The sequence below is a fragment of the Muntiacus reevesi genome, chromosome 8 (assembly GCF_963930625.1).
Source record: "Muntiacus reevesi chromosome 8, mMunRee1.1, whole genome shotgun sequence".
Taxonomy (NCBI): domain Eukaryota; kingdom Metazoa; phylum Chordata; class Mammalia; order Artiodactyla; family Cervidae; genus Muntiacus; species Muntiacus reevesi.
In genome coordinates, this window is record NC_089256.1 from 23,573,336 (window position 1) to 23,598,930 (window position 25,595).

General features: G+C 50.2%; 2 protein-coding genes across 2 annotated transcripts; both read right to left on the reverse strand.

Moving 5' to 3' along the window:
* Nucleotides 1-2,146: 2,146 nt before the first annotated feature.
* Nucleotides 2,147-6,382, reverse strand: LOC136173410 (stefin-C-like). Its single transcript, XM_065943031.1, has 3 exons — nt 6,251-6,382; nt 2,956-3,057; nt 2,147-2,486 (listed from the first exon to the last, which is right to left on the reverse strand). The coding sequence occupies exons 1-3, from the start codon at nt 6,323-6,325 to the stop codon at nt 2,358-2,360; spliced, it is 306 nt and encodes a 101-aa protein (XP_065799103.1). The 5' UTR covers nt 6,326-6,382; the 3' UTR covers nt 2,147-2,357.
* Nucleotides 6,383-12,634: 6,252 nt separating this feature from the next.
* On the reverse strand, nt 12,635-16,120 carry CSTB (cystatin B). Its single transcript, XM_065943032.1, has 3 exons — nt 15,960-16,120; nt 13,426-13,527; nt 12,635-12,969 (listed from the first exon to the last, which is right to left on the reverse strand). The coding sequence occupies exons 1-3, from the start codon at nt 16,023-16,025 to the stop codon at nt 12,841-12,843; spliced, it is 297 nt and encodes a 98-aa protein (XP_065799104.1). The 5' UTR covers nt 16,026-16,120; the 3' UTR covers nt 12,635-12,840.
* Between the last annotated feature and the right edge of the window lie 9,475 nt (nt 16,121-25,595).

Here is a 25,595-nt window from a genome sequence, read left to right on the forward strand (position 1 = left end):
GTATAAAAGATTTTCACAAATGCTGGTTGGGGTCCTTGGTTAGGAGGAGACTCCGCCTTGGGCCCGCCGGTGTAATAAACTGCACTCCACTATCTGCACTGTACTTCTGAGTGAGTGTGTTTCCCGGAACATGTGGCTACAACAGAAGAACCCTCTGAGGGCTGCTGAGAGAGGATGAGTCGGGTGAGGGGAAGATGCCCTCACCCGAGGGCAACAGGAATATCCTTGTGTAAGGCGCAGAAGTATCCTTGTGTAAGGCAACAGAAATATCCTTGCTCCCAGTTCTGGAGGCCAGAGACCTGAGTCAAGATGTCAGCAGGGCCACGCTGCCTCCCAGGCTCAGCGGGAAGCCCCTCCCACCACTCCCTGCCTGTGGGGTTCCTCGGCTCATAGAGCCAGCTCTCCATCCCCACTCTGTCTTCACATGGAGTACTTTCCTATGCTTGCGGACCTCCAGATCTCTCAGCAAAGGCCTCCCAAACCAGCGTCCAATGTATGACCAAAAAAGCCAGACAACAGGGCTGTCCACTGGGTCAGCGCCCACAGCTGGTGGGGACACTGGGTCTGGGGGCAATGCCAGAGCTCCCCCCAGCAGGCCCCCAAACCCTCTGCCACCGTGCCCCAAACTGCCTCTGGTGTCCTTTCTGCATCCGAGTCAATTTTTAACTGAGGTTAAATTCTTGCAACATACACTTTACTGATTCATGTGTTTTTTTTATTCTATTTATTTTTTGAAGTAGTTTCCCTCTTTAAAAAAAAAAGCAAAAGTGATTAGTTTCAGCAGCCGTGTGTGACAAGCAGGAACTCAGTTCCCTGACCAGGGATCAAACCTAAGGCCTCTGCAGCAGAAGTGTGGGCTCTGACCTGTGGACTAGCAGGGAAGTCTGCTTACCATTTGAGAGCGTGCACTTCACTGGTGTTTAGTGCATTCACCGTGGTGTGCAACCACCTCTTCCAGTGTCGAAACCTTGTCATCCCCTCACACACCCGGGGGACCCTCTGTCTGAACCTGCTGATCAGAATTGCTTCCATCCCTGTGCTCCACGTTCCCTGCTATGAGGCGCTCCCTGCTATGAGATGTGGGCTGTCGGCCCTGTCCAGGCACCTACAGAGCATCCTCATCCTCCCCCGCCCTCCACTGGATGTTTCCAGGTGGAAATACAGCTGATTTCAAGTCACTGTAAATGTGCTCGCTGGCTGCTGTTTCCCCAGACCAACAGCCCGAGATGCAAGTTTTCTATCCTAGAGCTCAGGAGAGAGCAGGACACACACAGCTCCTGACTCAGAGTCTCCTTCTCCTGCTCTCGGGTCTGTTTGCTCCCCAAGGAGTGCTCACCTGCTCTGCATTCGACCCTCACGACCTGCACCTCCCAGCCTCCAGTGACAGACCTGGCACAAAACACCCCCTGCCCCGGAGACAAAGTGGAGCCAGGAAGGTGACAGAGTCCGACCCTCAGGAACAGGCTGTCTCTCTTGACCCTGAGCCTCATAGAACTGTCCCCAGTGTTGTGTTACAGTGCAGGGAGCACTTTTCTATTCTACTGACACAAACACACACACACACACACACACACACATACACGGCAAAGACACCACTGGACTGACCTCACTAAAGGCAGTAACCGGCTGCGGAAACCAGGAAGCCTTGAAACAGACCCAGCGCACACCCCGGGCAGTCAGTGGGTAGTTGGACCTGGGCTCGCAGGACGTGGCACTCAGCGGCCCTGCGGGTCACTGCTCCCCTGCACACATCTGTGCATCTCTACCCAAGCAGAAAAGCGTGAATGTATCTGAGTCCATCTAGAATGTATCTGAGTCCATCCAGAACTAATGCTCTAGGGTCAGATTTTCTCCGCCCCTCTTACTGTACTGGGTGGGGTGGGTGGCTCTGAGACCTGGAGCCGCGACACAGCGTCACCACGCTGGCGTGTGGAGCTGTGGTTAGAGCAGAGCCTCCCGGGACTCTGGGTGTGCCTGCCGCCCACCGTCACCTGGGCCACCCTCTCCCCCTCCTTGGCTCCTTAGGGAAGGGGGCTCAGGCTGCAGGAGGCCCAGCGGGGGCTCCACCCAGGACACCTCTCACCTGCTGACACTTCTCTACTGTGATCGGAGCTTCAGATGAAGAAACAAAGCCCAACAGAGACAATTTGTGAAAACAGAAAACACATATTTATTTAAAGATAACACAAGCCCTCTTTGAAAGAAATTTAGTGAAAATCATGGATTGGGAGAAAAAAACGAACATAGCGAGAGCTGAGAACAGAGACACCACCCCATCCCAAGGGGCACCGCATCTGGTCCCAGACAGGTCTGCAGAGGAGAGAACCACGTGGGCGACAGACTCTGCAAAATCGGGCCTAGAATTCCGCCAGCTCGTCATGCCTGCCTTTGTTGGTCTGGTAGCTGGTCAAGGCCACGGGCTTGCTCTCGTGCGGGAGGCTTTCAAACACTCGGATGTGCACGAACTCATCCTCGTCCACTTGAACCTGAAAGGAGAGTCCCGTGAGGGGCAGGTGGGGCCTCTCATGTCACATCCCCCTGATCGGTTGGATTTGGCTGGACGGGCAGGAAGGGCCTGGATGCCCGGAGGTTGCGTCCCTTCATGTCCCCAGAGACTGGGCTGAGGACATTGCCACCTTCCTCCTTCAAGTGCAGGGATGCCCTCGGTGTCCAGCCAGCACCCCTCACCCACAGTGCTCCATCAGAGCCCTCAGGCACCCGAGAGGCTAGGTCCTCCTCTCCAAGGAGGCCGCAGCACACACGTGCACACACATGCACACACATGTGCACGTGCACATAGGTGCACACACACATGCTTGCACACGCATGCTCATTTTAGACAGCCACCAAACCCCTGAAGCTGAGGGCTGCCACAGAACCCTGCTGAGCACCCCTGCCCTGGGCACCTGTGAGCTCCCACTTCAGCCAGACTCTCCCAAGAGCCTGACACCCCACCTTGATCAAGTAGTTCATTCCGGCGACCACCTGGCTCCTGAATTCCACAGCCTTGAACATTGGGAACTTCTTGTCCACCTTCTCCTCCAGCTGGGACTTCACCTGGGGAAGGGGAGAAGGGAGAGACAGGTGAGCTCACCTGTATTAGATGTTACAGCTCAACTCTAGTGCCCACATTCTACACTCTTTCTAGAGCACGTCTGTTCTTCACAGCTGAGCACACACACTCAGCTGTTGACTCTGATGAGAAAGGACAGAAAACTGTTCTTTGTATCATTTCTCTTTCCTTTTTGAAGGATGGGAATTTTACATTTTCATCATCAAGACAATGTGTATAAGTTCACACCCTGTTTTTCTTTTTACTTAGTTCTTTTGAAAGAGTACATACCATTTCTCGTTACTCTTTTAAAAGTGAAAATTGAAATATTTTAAAGAGTTAAACTAAATGGAACGTTAAATATAATTTTCCAGGGACTTCCTCCGTGATCTAGTGTGTAAGACTCAATGACGACAATGCAAGGGGCCCGGGTTCTATTCCTGGTCAGTGAACTGTATCCTACATGCCGCAAGGAAGGTCCACATGCCTCAAGTAACTACCTGGCACAGCCAAAATAGCTAAATATTTATTAAAAATTCAGTCTTCCGTCTTCTGTTGTTAATGGTCAGCTGCTGAGTCATGTCTGACTCTTTGTGACCTCATGGACTGTGGCACGCCAGGCTCCTCTGTCCTCCAGTCTCCCAGAGCTTACTCAAATTCTTCTCCATTGAGTGGCTGATGCTATCTAACCGTCTCAGATGCTGATGCCTTCTCCTCCTGCCCTCCATTTTTCCCAGTCAGGGTCTTTTCTGTTGAGTCAGTTCTTCCCAGCAGGTGACCAAAGGACTGGTGCTTCAGCTGCACCATCAGTCCTTCCAGTGGATATGCAGGGTTGATTTCCTTTAGGATTGACTGGTTTGATCTTATAGAGTTGCGTTAATTCTCTTGGGGAAAAGAGTGAAAGTGAAAATGTTAGTTGCTCAGTGGTGTCCAACTCTGCGACCCCATAAACGGTAGCCTGCCTGGCTCCTCTGTTCATGAAATTGTCCAGGCAAGAATACTGGAATGGGTTGTCATTTCCTTTTCCAGGGTTCTCTTAAGAATCTCAGTTTCTTCTGTAACAGATAAAGCACTATTATAGTTTAAAAAATACTTTTCTGCTTTTAAACTTTTAATTATTCTTAGTTTTTATTTTTTAAACCTGCCATAACTCTGGATTTTCCATTGTTAACTTTTACTTACTTATTGTTTTTTTCTGGCTGTCTTGGGTATCTGAGGCTGCATGCCAGCTTTCTCTGGTTTCCAAGAGTGGGGGCTTCTGTTCAGAGAACAGGCTGCAGGCATGGGGGCTTCAGGAGTATCGGCTCTCTGGGTCTAGGCTCGGGCTCGGGAGTTGTGGCAATTGGGCTTACTTGCTCAGCGCTATGTGGTATCTTCCCGACCAGGGATGGATCCCAGGTCCCCTGCATGTGGATTCTTCTCCCCTGGGTCACCAGGGGGGTCCTTTGCTGCCTTCTTAGACGGTCTCCCTAGGATGCAGGGCCTTTCGGCAGAGGCTGTTTCTGGTCTTTGGTGTCAGATGGTAATAATACCCTTGGATCAGTCAGGTTTCCTAGGGTCTTGGCCTTTGGGGAACTGAGCTTGTTATTGAAGAAGGAAGAGCAGGTTGCTTTGTCTTGACTTTGAGATCTAATCTGGTTTCTGAGTGCTCAGCAGCCACAGGAGCTGGCTGCACTGAAGTCCCCAGACCAGTTCTGGGGGTCGGAGGACCGTGGTGAAGCCCACAAGCGCCTGCTGCTTGGAGAGCCAAGGGCATCACCATTATGCATGCCAGTGAGTCACCTGGCAAGGGTCTGCAAGGAGCCGGACTCTGGTGATTAGGTGGGGGAATGGACAGGAGCAGGGATGGTCAGGCAGTGAGAAGGTGGGTCACCAGCTCTTCCAGGAGGCTGCCACGGCTCTGAGGGTGGTCAGTGTGGGTGTGTCCCCCTGGGCCAGGGCCCACGCTTGTCTCAACACTCACCCGTTCATTCCCTCTTCTCGGAGCTGTAGGGACCTGACCCTCTGACCGTTTACCCAACCCGGTGGTGAGTGACACCCATAGACCCTCCTGGGGTCCTGGGATGGAATCATCCTCTCTGTCTGTCTCAGGAGTGGAAGCAGGAGAGCCCTGCTCTGTGCAAGCCTGGCTGGATGTGGTGGGTACAGGTCCATGTCTGGCCTCACTTCTCCTTATCTGTTCACGAAAGCCTCAGCACAAAAAGCCGCAGACGGTGCCCCTGCCCCTCACAGAGCCCGCCCTGCACACAGGAGGCCACCCAGCTCCCAGGGTAGTGAGGACGGTGCCCTGACATGTGACTCTCACGGGATGGACCCCAAGTGCAGCCCCTGGAGGCAGAAACCCTTGTCTCCCGAGGGGGCTCACCCTCACGCAAGGCTCACATGGCCAGCGGGGATTCTCAGGCCTGGAGAGCCAGAAGAGGCGGGGAGGGCTGGGCTGAGTGGCCGTGGAGGGGAAGAAGAGGGAACACCCCTCTGCCTGGCTCTCACTGGCTGTCCCCCAGATCCCTCAGAGTCTAAGGTCTCCCAAGACTGACTCAGCCCTTCCATGACTGATATCAGATGGTCCCAATGGTAGGATCGAGGACGCGGCAGAGTGCAAACCCTGGTAGGAGAGAGGACCCGGCAGAGCGCAGGCCCTGGGATGTAGGAGGCAGCAGTGGAGCTGGGAGCAGGGCAAAGGTGGGCGGGAAAGATAAGGGACCCAGACGTCTGTCTCAAGTTTCCACTTCTCATCAGAACTCGACCACTTCACCCCAGCCCCTGAACTTCTCTCCCTTATGATGTCACTGGGACAGACCCCATCCCCACATGACTCCAGGCGCAAGAGTTTTCCTGGAAAAGGGGCTGGATGGCTGGCCAGGGTCTGATCCAGACTCTGCCTACTTGACCCAGCAACTTTCAGTCTATAAACGTGTCACTGGAGAGCATTTCAAACCTACAGGAGGGCTAAAATAACAGCCTGAGTCTAGGAGGCCTGGGACCCTGACTCACTCATGATGACCTCAGCCCCTGCTGTGTCCTTTCTTCTCCATGTGCTTTTCCCCAAATGTCACCTTGCCTCCCCCTCCAACTCCTCTGCCCCCTCTCTCTTCTCAAGAGAGAAGGGGATGTGCTAGGGTGCAGTGCCTCTGTCCCAGAGGTGATGACTGCTGACCACCGTGGTCCCAGGACCCCATCTGCCCGCAGCAGCCCTACCTGATCAGCGATGGCCTGGGTCTTGGCTGTGGCAGCCTGAGTCTCTGAGAACCCACCAACCTTTGGCCCCAACATCTTGGCAGTGGGGAGGCTGGGCGGATGACCTGTAGGAGCTGCTGACACTCTCAGGACTGGCGAACTAATGGAAATCTCCCAGACTTGGAGGGATGGTCCTGTGATGCATGGGCGGAGCCAGGAGATGTGCCTGGGTTGATGGACAGGGAACAGGGAGGGGAAGTCCTGGTCCCATTCAGGAACATGCTCTGACACGGGGTGGGGGCGGAGGGCGGGACTTCAGCGTCTTCCTGTGGGTGGCAGAGTCACAGGCAGGGCTGGGAGCTCCCTGCAGGATGGGAGTGGGAGTGGGGGTTAGCACCGACAGAATCTCCAGATAGAGAGGGGTTCACTCAGATGGGAGGATGAGGGGGTCACCAACCCTTGGGGTTCCAAAGAGGTCTGGAGACACAGGAGCAACAGGACCTGAGAGTTGCCAAGGACAGAGAGAAGAGAAGCCCCCAGCAGCTCAGCATCTGGATTAGCTGGAGGAGAGGGGCAGGGGCTGCCTGGGCCTCAGTGGGACCTGTCTGTGCCTGCCTGCAGCCCCTCATCCCCCAGCCAGGCCCAGAGCCCTACCCGTTCTGGCCTGTCCTGTGGGCTGCTGTGCACATCATGGACGTGTGACCAGTGACACAGGCAGGGTTGACGTGGGAGGAGGAAGAGCCACAGAGGGGTCCAGGGGCAGGGAGGTGATGACTCCAGGGCCTCCGACAGCATGGGGGTCAGATGCATGGTGTTACTTAGTAGGGCTTGGTTCTGAAGGGTGTGGGATAGGATTTAGAGTTGGTTCAACTATTACCCTGACTGGGGCGGGGGCACCCATCTAAGGTCCAAGCCTGGGCTCTTGGGTAACACTGGGAAACCAATTATCTGAGCAGACACATGGAGTGAGAGACAAGGCTGAGGCCTTGGTGGGGAAGGGGCGCCTGGGAGGCGGGGGGCAGAGTCAGGGGAACCCAGGAGAAGTGCTCTTCCCCGTGGTCAGCCCAGTCCCGGGTTGGATTTTGGGGGGGTTAGCTTTCCAGGTCGTCTTCGGTCAGTCATCTTTCTCATGCCCAGGTGTGGTCTGAGGCCCTTCCTGGTGGTGCACACATCTCTCAGGCAAGATGGTTTCCAGTGGGAGTGTTTCTGGGAGGTTGGCAGGACATAGCGCAGCCTGGCCTCACTGCCTTCTTCTGGCCCCCCAGAAGTCTCCAGGTAGATTTTCGTGGCAGCATCTCAGTAATGCACACCTTACAGGGCACTCCTATTTTGAGACAACTCAGGCAAGGGCTTATTAATGTGTTTTTCCGGAGGGAGGGGGAAGGGTGGAGGTTCCAGGCAATTGTTCCCTAAAATTCCTGTTCCTCCCTCCTTCTCTGAGATACATCAGACTCAAGATAATTCTTGCGTAATCAGAGTGGAAATCAGATAGATTATCTTCTTTCCAGCCAAAGATGGAGAAGTTCTATAGAGTCAGCAAAAACAGTTTTGGGAGCTGACTCTGACTCACATCATGAACTCCTTATTGCAAAATTAGAACTTTAGTTGAAAAAAGGGGGGACAACCACTATACCATTCTGGTATGACCTAAATCAAATCCCCTATGATTATACAGTAGAAGAGACAAATAGATTCAAGAGATTAGATGTGATAGACAAATTTCCGGAAGAACTAGGGATGAGGTTCGTAACATTGTACAGGACGATGTGATCAACACCATCCCCAAGAAAAAGAAATGCAAAAAGGCAAAATGGTTGTCTGAGAAGGCCTTACAAATAGCTGAGAAAAGAAGAGATGTGAATGACAAAGGAGAAAAGAAAGATACATCCATCTGAACACAGACTTCCAAAGAATAGCAGGGTAAGATAAGAAAGCGTTCCTAAGTGACCAGTGCAAAGAAATAGAGGAAAAAAGAGAATGAGGAAGACTAGAGATCTCTTCAAGAAAATCAGAGATACCAAGGGAACGTTTCATGCAAAGATGGGCCCAATAAAGGACAGAGATGGTGTGGACCATACAGAAGCAGAAGTTATTAAGAAGAGGTGGCAAGAACACCACAGAAGAACTAGACAGAAAAGATTCTAATGACCCAGATAACCACAATGATGTGATCACCTAGAGCCAGACATCCTAAAGTGTGAAGCCAGGTGGGCCTCAGGAAGCATCACTACAAATAAAGCTAGTGGAGGTGATGGAATTCCAGTTGATCTATTTCAAATCCTAAAATATGATGCTGTGAAAGTGCTGCACTCAATATGCCAGCAAATTTGGAAAACTCAGCAGTGGCCTCAGAACTGGAAAAGGACAGGTTTCATTCTAATCCGAAGGAAAGGCAATGCCAAAGATTGGTCAAACTACTGCAGAGTTGCACTCATCTCACATGCTAGCAAAGTAATGCTCAAAATTCTCCAAGCCAGGCTTAGCTGTGCATGAACCGAGAACTTCCAGATGTTCATGCTGGATTTAGAAAAGGCAGAAGAACCAGAGATCAAATTGTCAGCATCCACTGGATCATCGGAGAAGCAAGAGAATTCCAGAAAAACATCTACTTCTGCTTCATTGACTACACTCAAGTCTTTGACTGTGTGGATCAGAACAAACTGTGGAAAATTCCTCAAGAGATGGGAATACCAGACCACCGTAACTGCCTCCTGGGTAATCTGTATGCAGGTCAAGAAGCAAGGGTCCAAACCAGACGTGGAACAATGAACTGGTTCCAAACTGGGAAAGGAGTACATCAAGGCTGTATATTGTCACCCTGCTGATTTAACTTCTATGCAGAGTACATCATGCGAAATGCTGGAATGGATGAAGCACGAGCTGGAATCAAGATTGCTGGGAGAAATATCAATAACCTCAGATATGATAATGGCACCACCCTTATGGGAAAAAGTGAAGAGGAACTAAAGAGCCTCTTGATGAAAATAAAAGATGAGAGTGAAAAAGCTGCCTTAAAGGTCAGCATTCAGAAAACAAAGATCATGACATCCGGTTCCATCACTTCATGGCAAATAGATGGGGAAACAATGGAAACAGTGAGAGACTTTCTTTCCTTGGGCTCCAAGATCACTGCAGATGGTGACTGCAGCCGTGAAATTAAAAGACGCTTGCCTCTTGGAAGAAAAGCTATGACCAACCCAGACAGCATATTAAAGAGCATAGACATTACTTTGCCAATAAAGGTCCGTCTATTCAAAGCTATGGTTTTTCTAGTAGTCATATATGGATGAGAGAGTTGGACCTTAAAGAAAGAATAGCACCAAAGAATTGATGCTTTTGAACTGTGGTGTTGGAGAAGACTCTTGAGAGTCCCTTGGACTGTAAGGAGATCAAACTAGTCAATCCTAAAGGATATCAGTTCTGAATATACATGGGAAAGACTGATGCTGAAGCTGATCCCATCAACTCCAATCCTTTGGCCACCTGATGTGATGTACTGACTCATTGGAAAAGACCCTGATACTGGGAAAGATGGACAGCAGGAGGAGAAGGGGATGACAGAGGATGAGATGGTTGGATGGCATCACTGACTCGATGGACATGAGTTTGGGCAAGCTCTGGGATTTGGTGATGGACAGTGATACCTGGTATCCTACAGTCCATGGGGTTGCAAAGAGTCAGACATGACTGAGTGACTGAACTGAACTGAGCCAGACTGAATCAGGATGGAATCTCTTTCTTGTGAATCTTCTTGCTGACACATGGTGCTGTATATTCAGAGAGGATGTTGACTTGGGTCTGTAGCACCCTTTGCTGACAATTGAGTGGCCTGCTCACAAGTCCGGCACAACAAGGTACATGTACTTTGAAGCCCACAGAAACACACATTGCAATGGGCAAGAGTGTTAGTCCCATTCTCTAGAGGCCAGCTCTTGGAACTGTGCTAACCTTGAGCTCAGTACTGCCCAAACTGGAACAGCTGATGTCATGGCTACAGCCTGGCCTCACACTATTAGCTTTTTTCCCCTTCTGGGGGTAGTTATGGCATCTGGGAACAACTCAGGAATATGCACCAGACACTGAGTCTGTGGCTCCATCTGAACACTGACTGCTTGGTTAGTTGCCACTGGAGGAGGGAATGACAAAGCACCCCAGTAAATCCGTAAGAAAAATGTGTTGGTTAGCTCAAGATTTGAGAAAAGTTAAGTTCAGGTGGAACCAGGTGTCATTTTGGCAACATAGTGTTCTAAGAGATACCTCTTTTTAAATTTGTATGGAGAATGGGAAAAAATATAACACTTGTTTCCTCCTGCTGCTTAAGAGAGAGGAGAAAAAAATGTCTGACACTTGCAGCCTATTTCCTCTGTTTGGGGACCTCTGGCCTTCTTGCGTTTTACTTTCTGAGGAATAAGTGGGGAGTGGGGAATAAGGGGAAAGTGGGGAAAACCTCCAGGCCAGCCAGGTATGACTAAATCAAACTCCCTATGAATATGTAGTGGAGGTGACAAATAGATTTGAGGGATTAGATCTAGTAAAGATGGTGACTGAAGAACTATGTATAGAGGTCCATAACATTGCATAGGAAGAAGCGAACAAAACCCTCCCAGAGAAAAAGAAATGTGTTAGGTAGTTTGAATAGGAAACAGGAGTCCAGAATGTTGGTGGCTAAAAGACAAGGGAAAAGCCTGTGAAAATAGAACAAAGAAAGGTCCAAGCACCAGAGTGAGGACCTCAGGTAGAACAAACAGCACTCCTGGCTACTCAATTTACAGAGGGCAGGCCTCGGGTTTGCATGGGGGGGTGGGGGGTGGGAAGCATATAAAAAGAGGAGCCAAAGGGCCAGGTCTCTTTCTTTTTCGCGTGCACACTGTGTCTCTCTCTCTCTTCCTTCTCTTTGTGTCTTTGGATCGGCATGCCCTCACACCTTGAGGATGTATTTTCCTGCTATTTTCTAAATAAAACTGAGCTGTAACATGGAGCTGTAACACTCATATCTCTAAGAGCTATTTAACACGATCTGAGACCCAAGAGCTATAACATGGTCTGTCCAAGAGCTGTGACGTGCCGAGGGCTTTAAAGTCCGTCGCTTCAAATTTTTGTTGAGACAAGACAGAACCAAGGAGACTGCACTCGCCTGACAAAATGCAAGAAGGCAAAGTGGTGATCTGAAGAGCCTTTATAAATAGCTGAAGAGAGAAGAGAAGCAAAAACCAAGGGAGAAATGCAGAACTTTAAAGAATAGCAGGGAGAAACAAGGTCTTTTTCAATGAACAGTGCATGTAAATAGAGCAAAACAACAGGAGAGGAAAGACTAGAAATCTCTTCAGGAAAATTGGAAATATCAAGGGAATAATTTGCCCAAACATGGACCTTATAAAGGACAGAAACAGTAGAGACTTAGACACGGAAGAGATCAAGAAGAGATGGAGCCCATCATGAGAAATGTTGAGCTGGATGAGTTACAGCTAAATCAAGATGGGTGGGAGAAACAGCAACAACCTCAGAAATGTAGATGATACCACTCTAATGGCAGAGAGCAAAGAGGAACTAAAGAATGTCTTGATGAGGGTTAAGGAGGAGAGTGAAAGAGCCAGCTTCAAACAAAATATTAAAACTAAGATCATGGCATCTGGCCCCATCACTTCATAGCACATAAGAGGGTCAAAAGGTGGAAGTAGTGACAGATGTCCTCTTCGGGCTCCAAAATGTGGACAGGGATGGCAGCCATGAAATCAGAAGACGATTGTTTCCTGGCAGGAAAGCTATGACAAACCGAGACAGTGTGCTGAAAAGCAGAGCCATTACTCTGCCAACAATGGTCCATATAGTCAATGTTACAGCCTTCCCAGTGATCACACATGGTTTTGAGAACCGGACCATAAAAAAGGCAGAGAGCCATAGAATTGATTCCTTCAAACTGTGGCATTGTAGAAGACTTCCTTGGACAGTGTAGAGATCAAAACTAGGCAATCTTAAGGGAAATCAACCCTGAAAACTCATTGGAAGGACTGGTGCTGAAACTGAAGCTCTACTACTTGGTCACATGCTACAAACAGTGGACTCACTGGAAAAGTCTCTGATGCTGGGAAAGAATGAGGGCAGAAGGAGAAGGGGGCATCAGAGGGTGAGATGGTTGGATGGTTATCACTGATGTAATAGACATGAACTTGGGCAAACTTCAGGAGATGGTAAGGGGCAGGGAAGCCTGGCATACAGCAGTCCACAGGGTTGCAGAGTCAGACAGAGTCACCTGGGCCACCCTCTCCCCCTCCTCGGCTCCTCAGAGAAGGGGGCTCAGGCTGCAGGAGGCCCAGCGGGGGCTTCACGCAGGACACCTCTCACCTGCTGACACTTGTCTATTATGACTGGAGCTTCAGATGAAGAAACAAACCCCAACAGAGACAATTTGTGAAAACAGAAAACACATTTATTTAAAGATAACACAAGCCCTCCTCGAAAGAAGCTTCGTTAAAATAATGGATTGGGAGAAAAAGCTAACACAGTGAAAGCAGACAGCAGAGACACCACCCGACTCCAAGGGGCACCGCATCTGGTCCCAGACAGCCCTGCAGAGGAGAGACCCTCATGGGTGACAGACTGCAAAATCGAGCCTAGAAGTATGTCAGCTCATCATGCCTGCCTTTGTTGGTTTGGTAGCTGGTCAAGGCCACGGGCTTGTTCTCGTGCGGGAGGCTTTCAAACACTCGGATGTGCATGAAGTCATCCTCATCCACTTGAACCTGAAAGGAGAGTCCAGTGAGGGGGGCAGGTGGGGCCTCTGACCCCACGACCCCCCGATTCGCTGGAGTTGGCTGGACGGGCAAGAAGGCCCTGGATGCCCGGAGGCTGCGTCCCTTCATGTCCGCAGAGACTGGGCTGAGGACATTCCCAGCTTCCTCCTTCAAGTACAGGGGAGGCCCTCAGTGCCCAGCCAGTACCCCTCATCCATACTCACTCCATCAGAGCCCTCAGTCACCCGAGAGGCTAGGTCCTCTTCTCCAAGGAGGCCGCAGCACACACGTGTACACACATGCACACAAGTGCACACACACATGCTTGTACAGGCATGTTCATTTCAGACGGCCACCAAAGCCCTGAAGCTGAGGTCTGCCACAGAACTCTGCTGAGCACCCCTGCCCTGGACACCTGTGAGCTCCCTCTTTAGGCTCGACCTTCCTTTGAGGGGGACACCCCACCTTGATGAAGTAGTTCTTCCCAGCAACCAACTGGCTCTTGAACTCCAGAGCCTTGAACACTGGGAACTTCTTGTTCTCCTTCTCCTCCAGCTGGGACTTCACCTGGGGAAGGGGAGAAGGGAGAGACAGGTGAGCTCACTTGTATAAGATGTTACAGCTGAACTCTAGTGCTCACATTCTACACACTTTCTAGAGCACGTCTGTTCTTCACAGCTGAGCAGACAGATTAAAATGCTGGCCCTGATTTCAAGTACAGAAAACAGTTGTTTAATTCTGCTGAGGATCAATGATATCATTTGCCTGTATCATTAGCCCTTTCTTTTCCAGACATGGATAGTTTATATTCTCATAGTTACAACAGTGTACATAAGCTCGTACCTTGTTTACCATTTTTACTCAAACCTTCATTTGAAAGAGTATATAGTTTTTAATTACTCTCTGAAAACTAAAACATTTTAAAATGTTAAAATTTAATATTAAATTTAATCTTCCATCTTATTGATGTGCCTTAATTCTCTTATGTAATCCCAATTTCTTCTGTGACAGAATATGCAGTAGATAAAGCACTTTTGTAGGAAAAAAATGCTTTATTGCATCTTTAGATGGTCTTTCTAGGATACAGGGCCTTTGGGTAGAGACTGTTTCTGATCTTTGGTGTCAGATGTTAATCATACTCTCAGATCAGTCATGTTTTCCAGGGTCTTGGACTTTGGGGAACTGAGAATTTTTAAGGAGGAAGGGGAGAGCAGGTTGTTTTGTCTTGACTTGAAAACCAAAGCTAGTTTCCAAGTGCTCAGGCTGCTGTCTGGACTACTGGCCAGGAGCTTGCTGACTGCTCTGGAATCCTCAGACCTGTTGTGGGGGTCGGAGGAGTTCAGTTAAGACCAGGAGTGTGCTGCTTGGAGAGCCAAGGGGATCACCGTCATACTTGCCAGTGAGTCACTTGACAAAGGCCTTCAGGGAGGGGTGCTCCCTGTGAGTGAAGTGGAGGGAAGGATCAGAGGGAGGGTCAGGTGGTGAGAATCTGGCTGCCTGCTCCCTCTGAGTTTGCCAGGGCTCTCAGGCGATCAGCTGGGTGTGTCCCCCTGGGCCAGGGCCCACCTTTGGCTGAACACTCACCTGTGTAGCCCCTGTTCCTTCCAGGTGTGCAGGGAATTGACCCTCAGACAGTTTACCTGACTAGGGAGGGGCGAGTGACACCCGCAGACCCTCCTGGGGGTCTGGGATGGAATCGCCTGTTTCAGGAGTGAAGGCAGGAGAGCCCCACCCTGTACGAGGACTGGGGAGAAGCCCAGGTGGCGGTGGTGGAGCAGGGGAGGCGGAGGCCTGCAGGATGGCAGGTCACCGACACAGCTCCAACCAGGAGAAAGATGGGCTGGACTGGAGCCAAGGAAAGCTCAGAAGGCCCCGGGTCACTAGGAAGCTGGCAGTTCCCAGACCAGACTGACCAGGTGGGCAGAGAGCCAGGGAAGGTCCTAGGATAGGACTGGATGTGGTGGGTACAGGTCTGTCTCTGGCCTCACTTCTCCTCACCTGTTCATGAAAGCTTCAGTACAAAACGTCACCGGATGGTGCCCCTGCCCCTCACACAGCCCACCCAGCACACGGGCAGCCTCCTTGTTCCCAGGGGCAGTGAGGACAGTCCACTCTCAAGGGATGGACCCCAAGTGCAGGCCCTAGTGACAGAAACTCTCATCTCCTGAGGGCGTTCACACTCATTCAAAGCTCAGGTGACCAGCAGGGATTCTCCGGCCTGGAGTCCCAGGAAGAGGCGGGGAGGGCTGGGCTCTCTGAGTGGCCACAGGGGAAAAGCTGGGAATCTCCTCCTATCTGGCTCTTCTGGGAGTCCCAGCAAATTCCTCCTTTTCACAGGTCTCAGGAGACTGACTCAGCCCCTTCCATTACCGCAGTCAGATGGTCCCAACCGCGGGAGAGAGGACTGGGCTGAGCTCATGGCTGAGGTTTAGGAGGTAGCAGCCATGAAGGAAGATTAAAGGACAAAAGCTTGTCTTCAGTCTCTTCTTATCAGAACTCGAGCCTCCTGGGCCCTACTTGCAATGACAGGCAGGACAGGCCCAGCTCATCCCACCCCAACCTGATCCTCCGGTTAAGTGTTTTTCTGGAAACAGGGCTGGACAGCTGACTAGGATCTGAACCGGGCTCTGCCTCCTCGACTCAGCTACTTCCTGTTTCTAAACTTTTTATTGGAGACCACTTCAAACTCACAAAAAGGGCTACACTCAGTCCAGCCCGAGTCTCGGACGCCTGGGACCCTGACCCCCCAGACTCACTCATGGGGACCTCACCCCGCCTGTCGTATCCTTTGCTCTTCAAGTGCTATTCCCTGTCACCTCGCGACCCCTAATCCAGGGGACACCTCCGCACCAGAGAGCTTCGCAGGCAGGGAGGTGCATCCACCTGCGTCCAGCCCGGCTCAGGGCGGGATGCGCTCGGGCGCAGCGCCTCCGTCCCAGCGGGGATGCCAGCGGACTCCCCCGGTCCCCAGGACCCCATCCGCCCCACGCAGCCCGAACCTTGTCGGCGATAGCCTGGGTCTCGGCCGTGGCCGGCTGCGTGGCGGAAGGCGCTCCGCACATCATCTTGGCGGCTGGCGGGGCAGGAGCGTGCGGACACCAGGCGGCGGTCACGCGGGAGCAGCGGACACTCGCGGGAGTGGTAGAGCGGAGTCGAGCGCCCAGACCTGGCGCGGCGGTCAGGTGACGTGAGGGCGAAACCACAGCGCGCGGCGGTGGGGGGGAACCTGGGACCGGAAATGGGGTGCAGGGCGTCCCAGAAGGGACTAGAGTGCGGACTGTCCTGGTCAGTGCGGACTGAGGTGGGCAGGAGCACGGCCGCAGCTCGGGACCCCCGTGGGCACAGTCTCGGGACCAAAGGTCGTGTGCTGTAGGGCTGTCTCCCCTCCCGGGGTTTGGTGTCGTCCTCCCGGGCGGCTGGCCGGAGGGTGTGGGCGGGGGCGCGGCCTGCAGGTTCCGGGGAGAGGGGTGGTCCCCGCCCCGCCGGGGTGGGCGCTGAGCGGTGGTCTTGTCTAGGTTTCCGCGTCCCGAGCCGGGCAGGACGCGGGCTGGAGGTGGTCCAGCCTGCCTCCTCCCGGCCTCCCGGGCCACTCAGGGCTCCCAGACCCTTTCTCCTGTGTTGTCTTCCAGGTGCCCACACTTTGACCCGGTGTCTGCGATGACAGTGATGGGTCTTGAAATGAGAAGTGTTTGTGTTCGCAGAGGAGCGGGGAGCTGGCCCTGAGAGCCGCCCAGGGCCGAGGGGAATAGAAGCCCCTGCCCGGCGTCCCTCATCCCCAGGCCTGGCCCAGAGCCCCACCTGTGCCGGTCTGCTGTGCCCACCATGGGCGTGTGACCCGAGGACAGGGTGAAGGGCTGACGTGGACGGACAGAAGAGGCACAAAGGAGTCCAGTGGCGGCGAGGCGATGACTCCCAAGGCCTCAGGCCCGGGTGGGGGTCAAGCGGAGGGCGTTAGTAAAGGGTTTAGTTCTGGCCATTTCGCTTACGATTTAGAGTATGTGTAATAGGAGAATCTCAGGGACGGGGGAGCTTGGTGGGCTGCCGTCTATGGGGTCGCACAGAGTCGGACATGACTGAAGTGACTTAGCAGCAGCAGCAGCAATATCCAGGAAAGAAAGGGTCCCTGTCTTTTGGGGGTAGGGTGGGGCTGTGCTGGGAGCTGTCTGGACAGGACTGGCCTATCAGAAAGGTCTAGCTGCCCCTCAGTGGGCCCTGGGCCTCTGCCACCCCTGGGGGCTGACTCTGCAGGTGCAGGCCAGCCCTGCCTCCTGGGGGCCCAGCGTGGAGCCTCAGTGGGAGCTGCCGGTGAGCAGGTGTGTGGGAAGAGGAGCCTTTCTGGGACGTGCCAGGGCAAAGCCTGGTCTGTAAGTTCAGGGAAGCATGGGAGGTCAGGTGAGGTTGAGCCCTGGGGAGGTAGGGAAGGAGAAGCTGACACCCAGCAAAGGCCCAAACTCAGAGAGCTGCATTTTAACAGCAGCAAAGCAAGGGAGGGGGAGACAGCCTCAGGTCCACCCTCCTTGGTCTGAGTGAGCAGTTGTTTGTTTTTTTTTTAAGTCTTTATCGAGTTTGTTACAATATCGCTTCTATTTTATGTTTTGTATTTTAGGTTGCAAGACATGGGGGATTTTTGTTTCCCATCCAGGGGTTGAACATGCAGCCTTTCATTGAAAGGCAAAGTCTTAGCCACTGCACTGCCAGGGAATTCTCTGAGTCAGCAGTTTTTATTTATTTTTTTTAACTGATCATTTGCATTTAATGGAAAGAAAGAACTATTCATTGAAGGACAGTTTTTCAAGAATGAAACGATGAACCACCCACTGGGATAAATATTCTCATTACACATATCTGATAAGAGTATATAAAGAACTCCTACCAATGAATAAATAAAAGATCATTAAAAACAGGTGGTATCCTTGAAATGAAACTTTTTTTTTTTTACATTGCCTGGCATTTAGGATCTTAATTTCCCCAATCAGAAATTGAACCCACGTCCTCAGCAGAGTGTGGAGTCTTAGCCTCAGGACCACCAGGGAATACCCTGGGGTTATAGTCTTAATCATTTATGGCCTGGATGTCTTTGATCTGGTAGTCTGTGACCCTGGGCTGTCTCTACTCTGTAAAAGGTTATCTTACCTGGAAGATGACTCAGAGCAGCACATAATCAGTGATGCTGATTGGGACGCTGGCGACAGGCCCCTGACCTTCACTACTCTTTATTGATTAGACAGAATGTGATGGAACAGGTCTGGCTAGGACAAGCAGGCAAGATAAGAGAGACACCTGGGCATGACTCTGAAGTCACAGGACTCCATTTCAAGACTCCTGTAATTCTTAATGTAAGAAATGAATGAGACACAGTTTTGACCCCATAAAAATGGAAAACTCTGTGTTGGAAAGAAAACATCAGAAAAGAATGAGCAAGAAGGGCAAGGAAAGCAGTTTTGTGCCTTTTGTGATTCTATAGTGGGGGGATGGGGGTTGTTGGGAGTGGCCCACCTTGAGATGCCTCTCTGTGCTGACCCTCTCTTCCTGCTGGACTGGTCTGCAGGTGCTCACCTTTTACAAATAGGAGGGGACTGCCTTGGTGGTTCAGTGGTTAAGAATCTGCCTGCCAATGCAGGGGATGCAAGTTCGATCCCTGGTCCGGGAAGATCATGCTGTGGAGCAACTAAGCTGGTGGGCCAGGCCACAATCACTAAGCCTGCACTCCCTACAACCCGTGCTTTGCCACAAGAGAAGCCACCGCGGTGAGAAGCCCACTCGCCACAACTAGAGAGTAACCCCCACTTGCTGTAACTAGAGAAAGCCCATGCAGCAATGGTTTTTATTTTAAAAATAAAAACAAGTAGGAGGGTAACACACCTGTGGACGGCTGTTTTTTAGAGTTGGCTGTAGCAGGGGTCCTCCACCTTGACTTGGGTTTTGGCAGAGCCTCACAGCAGGCAGAGGAAGGCACAGCTTGTATTAGAAAGGAGGAAAGCTTAGGTGTGCCCCAGGCCTGGAGAAGCTGTGGGCAGGCTCGCTATAAGCTGAGAATCCTGTGTGATTAATTTCAAGGGCATTCTTGACTTTCTCTGGTTGTCCTAGGTTAGAAAGGGGAGGAGCAAAAATTAGAGAAGATGGCAGTCATGGCTCACTTGTGAGGTTCCTGGCTGGTGGCTGTAGAGGCTGTGGTCTGGCTTCTGGGTGGTGGTTGCAGAGGTTGTGGGTTAGAGTTCTCTAGTTCCATGTACGTGGTCTGGCCATTGTCTGTATGTATAGTCAGTGTCCAGGCTCCCCAGGTGGCTTGGTGGTAAAGAATCCACCTGCCAATGCAGGAGACATGGGTTCAATCATTGGGTTGGGGAGATCCCCTGGAGGAGGAAATGGCAACCCACTCCAGTATTCCTGCCTGGGAAATCCCATGGACAGAGGAGCCTGGTGGGCTACAGTTCCTGGGGTCACAAAAGAGTTGGATACAACTGAGCAACGATACAACAACAACAACATAGTCAGTATCTCATGCTGCTTTGTGAAGTCAGTGTTGCTTTATTGCTGAAGGCTTGGGTCCAGACATGTTTTCAAGCTGCCATGGAAGGCAGGCTATAAGGTCAAATGGTTTAATGCTGATCCAGCCCTTCCGTGTACCTGCTGTGTGGCATGGGAGTAACTGCTGAACCTCTCTGTGTCTAAATTAAGAACCAAGTGAGTTAATGGACATAAAATGCTTGGGTCGGTGTCTGAGCCCTAGGGTGAAGGGATGATGTTATCACTACTGTTGTGGGTAATAACTAAACAAACATAAATCTCACCCATAATGAGCATTACTTTCTCTACCAAAGGTCCTGAAAAATGCTGAGGTCTCTGTCTCATTGCTTGAGGCCACAGCTTCTCATCTTACTGGAGCCAGGGGAAGAGAGTGAGTTTCCTCTCTCTTCACGTAGATCCCTGGGGCCATTCACGTCAATTTGAAAAATCTGTATTCAGAAGGATCAAAATTTTAGGGGACTTGCTAAGAAGTCCAGTGGTTAAGACTTCATGATTCCACTGCACAGGGTGTGGGTTCAATCCCTGGTCGGGGACCTAAGATTCCAGGTGCCTAGGATATATAATGGAAAAAAGACAACCTCTTTAACAAGTGGTGCTGGGAAAACTGGTCAACCACTTGTAAAAGAATGAAACTAGAACACTTTCTAACACCATACACAAAAATAAACTCAAAATGGATTAAAGATCTAAATGTAAGACCAGAAACTATAAAACTCCTAGAGGAGAACATAGGCAAAACACTCTCCGACATGAATCACAGCAGGATCCTTTTTTGACCCACCTCCCAGAATATTGGAAATAAAAGCAAAAATAAACAAATGGGACCTAATGAAACTTAAAAGCTTTTGCACAACAAAGGAAACTATAAGTAAGGTGAAAAGACAGCCCTCAGATTGGGAGAAAATAATAGCAAATGAAGCAACAGACAAAGGATTAAATCTCAAAAATATACAAGCAACTCCTGAAACTCAATTCCAGAAAAATAAATGACCCAATCAAAAAATGGGCCAAAGAACTAAACAGTCATTTCTCCAAAGAAGACATACAGATGGCTAACAAACACATGAAAAGATGCTCAACATCACTCGTTATCAGAGAAATGCAAATCAAAACCACAATGAGGTACCATTACACGCCAGTCAGGATGGCTGCTATCCAAAAGTCTACAAGCAATAAATGCTGGAGAGGGTGTGAAGAAAAGGGAACCCTCTTACACTGTTGGTGGGAATGCAAACTAGTACAGCCACTATGGAAAACAGTGTGGAGATTTCTTAAAAAACTGGAAATAGAATTGCCATATGACCCAGCAATACCACTTCTGGGCATACACACCGAGAAAACCAGATCTGAAAGAGACACATGCACCCCAATGTTCATCGCAGCACTGTTTATAATAGCCAGGACATGGAAGCAACCTAGATGCCCATCAGCAGATGAATGGATAAGGAAGCTGTGGTACATATACACCATGGAATATTACTCAGCTGTTAAAAAGAATTCATTTGAATCAGTTCTAATGAGATGGATGAAACTGGAGCCCATTATGCAGAGTGAAGTAAGCCAGAAAGATAAAGATCATTACAGCATACTAACACATATATATGGAATTTAGAAAGATGGTAATGATAACCCTATATGCAAAACAGAAAAAGAGACACAGATGTACAGAACAGACTTTTGGACTCTGTGGGAGAAGGTGAGGGTGGGATGTTTCGAGAGAACAGCATGTATATTATCTATAGTGAAACAGATCACCAGCCTAGGTGGGATGCATGAGACAAGTGCTCGGGCCTGGTGCACTGGGAGGACCCAGAGGAATCGGGTGGAGAGGGAGGTGGGAGGGGGGATCGGGATGGGGAATACATGTAACTCCATGGCTGATTCATGTCAATGTATGACAAAACCCACTGCAATGTTGTGAAGTAATTAGCCTTCAACTAATAAAAATAAATGGAAAAAAAAAAAGAAAAAAAGATTCCAGGTGCCTGCTGTGCAGTGAAGCCAAAAAAATTGTTTTAAATTCAAGCAACTTTGAAGATTCCCTTGTGATCTCTGATTTTCCCAGAGTCAGTAGAAGCCACGGTGGCTTTTTCCTCAGTGTCTCATGGCCCCTTCTTCCCCAGCAAGACAGTTGTAGAGCTGCAGACATTGTCCTTTCTTCCTGGCTGGATTCTTTGGCTGGACTGATAATTAAATTGATACCAGACATTAACAGGAGAAATATAAATTTAATTTCTGAGATACAGGAGCCCCGAAAATCTGAGACCAAGGGTGATGAGTCTGGCAATTGAGGCTTCTATGGCACCCTGAGCTGAGGAATAGGGTGGGGACCTGGGGCTCCCTGAGGGAGGAGGGCTCTTCACAGGGAGATACAGAGAGCGAGGGTGGTGGTCAGTGCTTCCCTTGCTGTGCAGGTAAGTCAGATAAAAAAGTTATCTCTAATAATAGCTCTTCTTCTGGTTGTTATGTTGTTAAGTCATTTCAGTCACGTTCAGCTCTTTAAAACCCTGTGGACTGTAGCTCACCAGGCTTCTCTGTCTATAGAAATCTCCAGGCAAGAATATTGGTAGCTTCGCCAGGGGATCTTCCAGACCCAGGGGTCAAACCCAGGTTTCCTGCATTGCAGGCAGATTCTTTACAGTTTGAGCCACCAGGAAAGTTAAGGAAGAGGTCATAATGTTTTCTGGGTCCACTGGGTCCTGATTGCCTTCAGCTCAAAGTAGTCCAAAAGGGTGTCTTCTGCTCCCCTCCCACCCCAGCTTATGTGCATCCCTGTCGACATGCTGAGGAGGGCGACTCACCCACCTATGCCCCGTTCTGGTCAGTTGCTTCTGTTCCATCAGGCAAAAACTCCATCTGCAGAGTCTGTTGCTAATTAAATTCTAGCCCAAGAAATCCTCTGATGGGGCGGGGGTGGGGAGGAGGAGGATGGAGGGAAAAAAATAAAAAAGATAACACATCTAAACAACTAAGCATTTATTAAATTCCCCTATTTATCTTCAGTAGCAAGGGGAATATCAGTAGATATAAACTTGAAAATTGGTACCCCACGTGGGCACATCTCTGCTCTGCCTCCTGCATCAGGACCCATCACAGGCCTGGCAGTCTAGGTGAGCTGGAGGCACAGCAGAGAGAGACTATACCTCTGAGCCAGGCCCCTTGAAGCCAAGCAGAGGCAGCCCTGAGCCCCCTCTGAAAGGTGGAGGGAGGTGCGGAAATCGGGGAGGAAACAGATGTACATGGTGAAGGGCTGTTGCTATCAACTAATGTAGGCAAAAGCTTTTCTAAGCTTAGAAGAATCAGAAGGGAAAGACTGGGACCCACGTGGGGCAGGTGACACCCTGGGTACACCTGTTGACCTGTCCTGGGCCAACCCAGCTAAATTCTGTGTGTGTCTTTTAATGACGTACGGATGCTTGTGCAGGTCCCCAGCAGACAGGCAGCACTGGGGCTGTTCCTACCTCCATACCTGTCACAAAGGAGGCATTGAATAAACATTTGACTCTTTATGTTACGGAACTCATGTTCAGCTGCTTGTCACTCAGGAATCCAATGCTAGGAGTCAAGTGTTGGGTTAAAGGAAAGATGGCTGTCATGAGGAAGCTGGCAATCCTGGGGAGAAGGTGTCCCAAAGAATCAAGTCCCTCTTGCTGATCGGGGGCAAGAGCTTTCAAAGGGGAGTTCCGGGGGAGCAAGGCCTGGGCGGAGGGGGAGTCACGTGTGGGACAGCACAGTCAGCTCTGACAGGAGTCTTGGAGTCAGATGCGCTCCCTTTGAGAGTCATCTTGAAGTCGGTCCTGTAGGAGTGTGATCAGCACCCTCGTGATCATTTTGTGTACAGTTCATCTTCAGTTCCAGAGTTGGTTTGTTCCCATTTCCTTGAGGCCAGTTCTCAGCATTGTGCAAGATGGAGCAGCTCACGTCATGGCTATAGCCTGGTCATCATGAAGTTAATTTCTTCCATCGGGTGGGGGTTTCAGTATCTGTAAAGTAGCTCAAAGGATATGGCTCAGAATGTTAATCATAGGTTTTTAAAGAGGAAATAAAGGTCCTTGTCTTTTTTTTTTTTTCTTTTTCTTTTTGGCCACACCACATGGCTGGCAGGCTCTTAGTTCACTGCCCAGGGATGGCATCCAGACCCCAGCAGTAAAAGTGCCAAGTCCTAATCTTTGGACTGCCAGGGTATTCTCCAAAGATCCTTGTCTTTAATGGCTAAACTTACTATTTTGTCTTCTGTGACTGCTTTCCTTGGCTTCTGCATGTTCTCACTCCTCTAATTAAATTTATTCTTTTGCTGAAGTTTTTTCTACAGACAAGAAGTGGGCGGAGGATGGTAAGGGAATGGTCTGGGCTTCCAGGTGGCTCAGTGGTAAAGAATCCACCTGCTAATGTAGGAGACCAGGTTTGATCCCTGGGTTGGGAAGATTCCCCTGGAGGAGGAAATGGCAACCCACTCCAGTTTTCTTGCCTGGGAAATCCCATGGACAGAGGAACCTGGCAGGCTACAGTCCATGTGGTCGAAAAGCATCAGACACGACTGATCACACATATACATATTGTCCCGAGAAGGCCCCATAGGGTCCTGCTCAGTTACAGTTACACGCTTTTGTAAATCAAAAATAAAACTTCACAATGAAAGGCAGTGCTAGGAATTTTGTAAAGGAAAATTAATCGGGGGACAGAAGATTTACCTATTAGTATAAAAATGTCCATCCCAGAATTTAGAAGCCCCCTCACTGCCCAGCCTCTGTCCACAGCCAGGAGCCCTGTGTAGTTGGGAAAAAGTGTCTATAGAACTGTGTCTTCCAGGGTCCTGCTGTTGGCAGCGCTGGGTGCTTTTTGTAACCCTGAGTTCCTAGCCCTTTAGATTCCAAGTCCCTGGGGCTTGGTGGGGCCCAGGCATCTGTGGGATTGGTGGACACTCACCGATGCTAATAGTAGCCATCACTAGAGGGGGGGAATGGGTATTTAACAACACTCTCTGAATTTCTGTGCTTTTCTAAAGTTTTATTTAAAGGACTCTTTTTTTAAAAAAATTAAATGTTTATTTATTTATTTGGCTGTCCCAGGTCTTAGATGTGTCATACGAACTCTTAGTTTTGGCATATGCGATCTAGTTTTCTGACCAGGGATTGAACCCATCACCCTTTCATTCGGAGCTCAGAGTCTTAGCCACTGCTCCACCAGGGAAGTCCCAGGACTCTTTGTTTTTAGGAAAAAAAAAAAAAGTTTTCTTTTGGAATAGTGTTCATTCTTGAGGAGTAAATGACATCATGGGAGAATGCTAGGTGTGTTATTGAGAAGCAGTTTCAAAACAGTCAATATAATGTGGTTAATACAATTGATAGATTCTATTTAATTGACATATAATTAATAAAAATCCTATGCACAGAAAATAGAGAACAGATCTGTCAGAAATTTTTCCTTTAGACCATGAGACCACGGGCTTCTTAGATGGTGCTAATGGTAACGAACCTGCCATCTCCAATGCAGGAGACATAAGAGACATGGGTTTGATCCCTGGGCTGGAAAGTTCCCCTGGAGGAGAGCAGGGCAACCCCCTCCAGTATCCTTGCCTGGAAAACCCCATGGACAGAAGAGCCAGGCAGGCTACAGTCCATGGGGTCGCAAAGAGTTGGACCCGACTGAAACGACTTAGTACGCATGCATGAGACCATGGTTGGTTCCCTCCCCTAACTTTTTATTTTTCCTTAATCTTCTATAATAAAAACTGAGGGATGAATATGGGGGAAGAAGCAGCCAGTAGGAGTGAGTGGGTGTGAGTCCTGGAGCAGCAGGGGGCAAGGGGGTGGGGTGGGGTGGGGTGGGGTGGGATCTGGGAGGAGGAGGAGGGGCAGGGCCATGACGACAGCTGGATCTGCTGGGTTGTCTGATGCACGTGCAAAATGAGTCTTCAGGCCCTTGTTCTAAGAGTACCAAGAATCTCACGAAGGCAGCACCTGAGCTACACCAGGCAAAAAGCCCTCGTGTTCAGGCCCATGCTGCTAACTGGGTACACGAACCACCTGCCACCCGTGAAGTGGTCCTGGCCCGCACGTGGGGCACCCACAACTGTAGTGGGCACACGGGCTGGCCTGGGTGTTACC